Genomic DNA, 6,951 nt, shown 5'->3' with positions numbered 1-6,951 from the left:
GAGGTAGGGGAGGAGGAGAGGGGGGAGGAAGAGAGAGAGAGAGGGAGGGAGAGAGAGAGAGATTGATTGATTGATTGATTGATTGATTGAGATAATGGGGGCTGTGGTGGGAAGGAGAGGGAATGGGCTGGCTCATTGGCATATTAACTTCTAATGAGTCACTGGTAGGCCTGGATGATCCCATCCACAGCCTAACTCAGTGTTTCCCAAACCACTTGACCATAGGAGACTTTGGGGCCAGAGATCCTATATTGGTCTAAATAGAGGCTACTTCCCTAAGATAATGATTCTCATTTCTGTAGTGCTTTAATTTAAAAACGACCAAGCTCACAATAAGCCTGTGAGGTAGATCCTTGGTACATAGTAGGTGCTTAATAACTGCTTATTAAATTGAATTGAATGGCAGTTTAATGTGGGGGAATGGGAGTGGAGGAGATTTACACCAATGATTGATCCTGTGGTGAATGTCTAATATAGGAGCTCTCTCCATCAGTGCAAATGGACAGTTCCTCTGATACAGACATGAGGCATTTATTAAGCACCATATATGTGTCAAGTCTGGGGATACAAATATATTTTTAAAAAAGACAGTGCTTCCTTAGGGAGCTTCTATGCTAAGGGGGAAGACAACACACAAAAGATAGCCCATAAAATGTCCTTTTTTTGGAGGGAGGTGTTAAGTGACTTGCCCAGTGTCATACAGTTAGGAAGTGTCGGAGCTGAGATTTGAATCCAGGTCCTCCCATTTCCAGGCCTAGCTGCTCTATGCATTGTGCCATCTAGTTGCACCCACAATATGTTCTTAAAGAGATGTCTTGGGCACTGACAAGTTAAATAACTTGCTGAGGGTTAGTTACATAACCCTTAGCAGGGGCAGGATTTGGTCCCAGATTTTTCTTACTCTGAGGCCAGCTCCTTGACCTCCATGCTTCTTCCATGGAGTTCCAATGGAGAAAATGAACAATTAGAAGAAATCTAGGAAAACACTGAAGAATATACAAGCCAGGTCTAGAAGGAAAAGTGGCCTACCTTTAGACCAATACATTATATATTGATGGAACTTACAAATGGTGAGCAGGAGAATCAGAGGCTACTCTCTTCCCCCATATAGATGGGACAGGAAGAATTTTGGAACATATTTTCATATTGCCATGTTTAAACTTTTATTTAAAATTAGTACATAATAATATATAATAAAATAATCAAAAAAAAAATAAAAAATTATTTTATTTTAAAAATATTTTTAATTTATAATTTCATATTTCCTATATTTTAAGGTGAGGAGTCTATGGCCCAGTATTAAAATATTTTTGTTTCAAAACCCCAGATTTCAGTGGACATGGTTTGGGAAATGCTTAGCCTAACGCATCTGCAAGGAATCCTGCCTGGTCTGGAATGCCCAGCAGCAAGCTTGGCTGCCCGAAACCCTTAGCATGCAAACTCAACTCTCTTCTTGCCCTGGTGTCAATCTTGTCTTGCCACTCTACCCTCCACTCCAAGGAGGTGTCCCTGAGCTAGGAAAGGTGCAAGGAGACATCTGCTCCCGTGCTGAAGCCCTTCCCCTTGCTCGTTCTGCCCTGCCCTGCTTGGTTCCTGCTGGTACCAGTGCCTTTAAGGCCAAGGTTTGGGGGATGGTTTGGGGATGTTGGTTTTTCTATGACTTCCAAGAATCCCCAAAGTCACAGAATCTCAAGGAGGGAGGGATAGGCATAAGGAACCTCAGAAAGCAGGTATTCCAACCTCTATCCAAACAGAAATCTCTTTGCTAATAACCCTGATCAGTGGTTGTCCAGCCTCCACTTGGAGACTCCAGTGATGGAGAATTCACTGGGTCAGTGGTTGAACATCTAGGACAGATCCCCTTGGGAAAACTTCCCCAAAGGCATTGATGAGAAATATCTGGCCTATCTCCTGACAGCTTTTATTGTTACTTCCCTTTATGTTGAAGTGAAGCCTACCTCTCTTTAATTTCTGCCCATTGGCCCTAGTTCTGTCCATCAGAGCCAGACAGAATGAGTTCGATCCCTCTTCTTCACATTAGACCATTTTGATCTCTGTGGATAGCTATAACATATGCCCTTCTTTGTGGGCAAATGACATACTCAGTCCCTTCAGCTCAAGGTGGTCAAGTTTCCAATCCCCTTCCCATTCTGGTCAGCCCTGGATGTGGATGTGCTCTGTTTGGCCACTGTCATTCTTAAAATGCAGTGCCTCGCACCAAAGCCTTCCTCCGAGCAGAGGGCGGCAAAGTGATCGTTTCTGGACTCAGCCCCTGTCTTAATGAAGCCTAAGCCCACACTGTTAGCCTTTCTGGCTGGCGAGTTGCATTGTTGAGTTTGTGATTTACTAAGAGCCCCAGATCTTTTTCCACACAAAATGCTGCCTAGCTTCTCCAGAGCATGGATGCGTGCTATAGCCATTGGGATGTGCAGTGTCAGGAATGTCCTAGATAGGATTTCTGTTCAGGTAGGGTTTGAATTATTTGCCTTCTGGGGTCTAGCTCAAAGATTCTGTGATTCTCTCTTCCTTTCTTGCTTGCACAACAAGTCACAACTGGTTGGGAATTAATCCCAGGTTCCTGTCCCCTCAGCATCAGCTAGCTCCCCCCAGCTTTCATTCTAGAAAGCAGTGCCTAGCTGTTTCCGACACACCTGGAGCCATGCCTGGCCTGACCCAGGGGGCAGCTGGGCAGCCTGTTTGGTACTGTCTCCTTAGTTGCTCTGGCTTCTATCCCTCTGTATGGCTATCTTTTCCTTTCCTGACAGTTTCTTTCCCTTTATCTCTCCTGTTAGCGATGACGACATTGTGTTTGAGGACTTTGCTCGACAGAGACTGAAAGGTATGAAGGACGACCAGGAAGAAGAGGAAGTCCCAAACTCGCCACATTTAAACAACACATAAGACTGGACTCCTCTTGGCTGTTCTTCTTGGGTGGTTCCTGGTTAATTCTTGTGAATTAGGCTGCTTGTTATCTTTTCTTCTTCTTCTCTCCTTTTTCTGGTATTTCTTTCCCCTTCTGTTTTTTACTTCTACCAGGGGACTCCAGAGAACTTATGTAGGTGTCATCAGGGATCCTCACCATCTGGCTTTGACCCCCTCGTCACCATATCACCGAGCCTCCCTAGAGGAAGGGATACTTCGCTTCCACCCTGGAGAATGAATGAATGGCTCACTACTCTTCTTCCTACATTAATCTATCCCAAGTCCTCTCTGTTTCTGCCTCACCTTCGATCCCCTCCAGCCAGCCAGTCTTCAGTCTTCTCCATATGACCAGTCCCAAGAGCTTCCTAATCCACATTCTTTGGATTGTGTCTGGTCTGCACACATTGGGTGGAATCCACCCAGTGGAATTGAGTGTTTGAATATGGAGTCTGGCAAGAGAGAGAGAGAGAGAGAGAGAGGAAAGAAGGACCAGTATATGTGTATTTGGGGGTGAGGGCAGGGGGTGGTTCTAGGCACAGCTGCTGATGGTGTGGTTGGTGACGAGATGAGGGTGAGAAGATGAGACCACAGTTCTAGCACAGAATGGCCAATGAGATGCCTTGGCTGAACTACCTTGGGTCAGAGAGATGCTGGTAGCAAGTGGGAGCCATTCACTGGGGAGGGAGGGGGAAGAACCAGCAGCTGGAATCTCTGCCCTTCCACTTCCCTCTCAATATTCCTCTCTCCTTACCCCACTCCATCCCCCAGTATTTCAGACCGTGATGGTGTCATGACAGTTCAACAATTCAAAAGCAGTCACATTGATGTTCTTACCAGCAGTTGCCAAGTTGAATGCAAGTCACAAGGACTAGCACAAACATTTACTATTGTCAGAACATAGTCTCTTAGTGATATGTATCTTATATGTATTGGAGAGAGACAGAGGAAGAGAGTTGAGTATATCATTTTCATATCATGAGGGCTATAGTCCATGGTCCAGAAAATTTAAAAAGGCCTTGTATTTGGGGTGAGGAGAGAAAACATATCTTGCTCCTGAGTCCCTGGTAGCAAGGGAATCAGTATCTCTGGGGAAGACTTCCCAGAGAGACTATTCTCTCCTGAGTGAGATGTTCATCTACCCTAGAACTGGCTGAGTTTTAATCTTCCATTCAACAATGCAACACGATGCAATTCAACAAGCATTATTAAGCACCTACTATGTGCAAGGGACATAAAGATAAGAAGGAAACATCTCTTGTCCTCAAGAAGCTTATATTCTACTGGGGGTGGTGGTGGTTGTGGCGGGGAATGGAGCTTACATTCTTCCACTTGGTGTATTAGTTACTGAATTGCCTTCAGTTCAGATGTAGGAGCCAAAAGACAGTTGGGATATGTTAGGTTCAGATCTTGCTCATCCCCTTCTTAGGGAAGTCTCAGGGTATGATGCCTACTGTGACCAGGAGGAGGACACACAACTGAAGAGGACACAGCTGATCCTCAGAAAAACTGGTACCAAGGCTCAAATGTTGGTTTTGTTTACTTTTTCAGAAAGGGCAGAGAGCAATGTGGAAAGGCAGGTTTATTGCCTGGGACTTAAAAGAACCTCAGAGATTGTGTAGTCTAAACTGGCTCCTCCTCTGCATATTACAGATTATGGCAACGAGGGCTAAGGAGGTTAAATGACGTCTAAAATCACATGAAATAATAAATAACAGAACCAGGATTCAAATTCAGGCCCTCTGATTCTTAATCCACTATCTCTTGGACAGGGAATTGCTTTCCAAAAACTTTCTCTGACTCTCTTGGTTCCAGTTTGGATTTCTAGACCAGAAGCTTATTTATGATCCCCTAAAGTCATTTATTGGCCACTGGTTGTGTTCTTTTGGGTTTCCTTTTCTCTGATATCATTAGGGAAGGAGCAAATGGATTCCTAAGGAGTGGCTGCTTTCTTCGGCCACACTTATAGCTTCAAGTTCATCAGATTCTCCATCTTTCTTTTGGATCCTGGAAAGTCTCCAGAGCCACAGAGGGAGAATTCAAGTAGAGGATGGGGTTGTCTTTTAGTTGATATGGAGATTTATGGAGAAAACAATTTGGATCTTGATACATGGAATCCCTCCCAGTGGATGGAACACAAGAGGCATCTAATCCAGTCTCCCACTGAATTTGAGGCCACCCCCCCACACACACAACCTTCGTGTGAGGTCATCTGATATGGATCCAGTGTCACAGTATGGTGGAAATGGCCCAGATTCTGGAGTCAAAGAAACTCATATTTGAATTCATAAGAGTTTGAATGTGAAGAACAAGGAATGGAGACCATATTTGGAGCAATAATTAGGAACTTTTATAGCCAGAACAAAGGAATAGGGGAAAGGGGCAAGAGCTTGCCTGGGGTATAATTGAGATGGAGTGGTATAGGGATAGAAAGTGCACCTTTGAATGGTGCTGTCAGCATCCACCAAATTTTGTTGCCCTAAGACAGAGCCTTAGTTATCCCCTTCATTCTCTAGTTATATCTTATCATAATAATTGATACACAGAGTGCCCTGGAATATAGGACCCCTGGCCCTGTCCAGTAGGCATTGATTGCTGCAGAGAATTCTGTAGTTTCCTAAGCAGTATTTTTGGTTCCTGGACCTACAGTACACTTAGCTTAGCAGATGCACCAGTGGGTTTTTTTTCCATCTGATTAGTAAGGCCAGGGACAAATTGCTCCCAGAATATCCCCCCAGCTCCCTTTTGCTCTATCTGTGGCATCCTCAGTAGAAATTTTGGAGCAACAAAGGAGCCATCAAGCCAGATTCCCCCCCAGAAGCAGCCAAGAGGACAAAGAACCTAGAGGTCTCCTCTTGTTTCTTCCAGTCCTGGCAGTTTGTGTGCCAACACATCCTTCCCAGAAGAATCCTTGGAAGTCTACTCAGCACCTCTTCAGGAAGTTGGCACCATTTTTAAGGCCTGAGAACTGAGTGTAGCTTTCTGAAGCAACAGTGGAGGAATGGTAGACAAACTAGAGGTCTACTTGCAGTTCTTCCAAATCTTTCCCTCCACTTCAAATTATAAGCTACATTGCCAGAGAGCCCACAGGGTCATAGATTCTCCATATTTATTAAGCACTTATTAGGTACAAGGCACTATTCTAGGTGCTAGGAATACAAACACACACACACAAATAAAATGGTTCCTGTCCTCAAGAAGCTTACATTCTATCCAATTTGGAAAGTACCTTAAAAACCAACTAGCTCAGCCTGTAATCGCAGGAATCTCTCACTCCTTTACTTAGTAGAGACAAAATAGTTATTTGGCCTCTACTTGAAGCTCTCCAGTAAATGGGAATCTACCACTATCCACCAATAGTCCATTTGACTTTTTGGACAGCTCTCATTGTTAGGATGTGTTCCTTATACCAAACTGAAGTTTGCCTCTCTATGAATTTTACCCACAGGACCAGGTTTGCCCTCCGGACTTCAGCAGAACGAGTATCTTTTAATATGATAGCCCTTCAAATAATTGAGTGAAGAAAACTGTCATTCTCCTTCTAAAATATTTTCATCCAGGTTAAAATAGTTCCCTGAGTCCTTGCCCAGTATTTGTATGGCATCCTCCCCACTCCCTTTGCCCTCCTTGAGACCTGTGAGGACAAGTTAAGTTAGAAGGTGGGACTGAGCAGGGCTTTGTAAATCGATGGCCCTTACTCTCGAAGCTGAGAGTGAGAAACGAAGACCCTCTCAGGCTTGCCAGGGATTCCACTGTGTATCCTTAATTCCCAGTCCCAGAGAATGCAGAATAAACATAGCAGAAGGTAAAACTTTTGGTTTAGGTGACTGAAGAGACTATCGTACAGAAGGAAAATGATCGTCTTGGTTCTTGCCTTGAAGTCCTCCCTTTGCAGAAGATTCAATGCATTGATTTTTCCTTTGATTCATTTCTAAAACCTGAGATGTTCCAAACACAATGTTTCTCCATGAAAACCAGATGTATTTGGTCAGCTCGTTCACTTTCCTGTCCACTTGTTCACTGTCTCCTATA

General features: G+C 44.2%; 1 protein-coding gene across 7 annotated transcripts in view; it reads left to right on the top strand.

Annotated features, from left to right (window-relative positions):
* LOC123240510 (beta-arrestin-1) overlaps nucleotides 1-6,730 on the top strand; it is a 21,884-nt gene extending 15,154 nt beyond the window's left edge. For 3 of the 7 annotated variants that reach the window (XM_044668152.1, XM_044668146.1, XM_044668148.1), the window contains one exon: nucleotides 2,793-4,656. In XM_044668152.1, coding sequence (XP_044524087.1) covers nucleotides 2,793-2,836 — 44 coding nt within the window. In that variant the 3' untranslated portion in view covers nucleotides 2,837-4,656. Of the gene's footprint in view, nucleotides 1-2,765; nucleotides 4,657-6,367 lie in introns of those variants that run through there. The other 4 variants (XM_044668153.1, XM_044668147.1, XM_044668151.1 and 1 more) reach the window with 3 other exon arrangements.
* The last annotated feature ends 221 nt before the right edge of the window (nucleotides 6,731-6,951 follow it).

Source organism: Gracilinanus agilis, chromosome 3 (assembly GCF_016433145.1).
Source record: "Gracilinanus agilis isolate LMUSP501 chromosome 3, AgileGrace, whole genome shotgun sequence".
NCBI lineage: Eukaryota > Metazoa > Chordata > Mammalia > Didelphimorphia > Didelphidae > Gracilinanus > Gracilinanus agilis.
The sequence above is the reverse complement of the archived record's forward strand: the minus strand, read 5'-3'. Positions and strand labels throughout refer to the sequence as shown.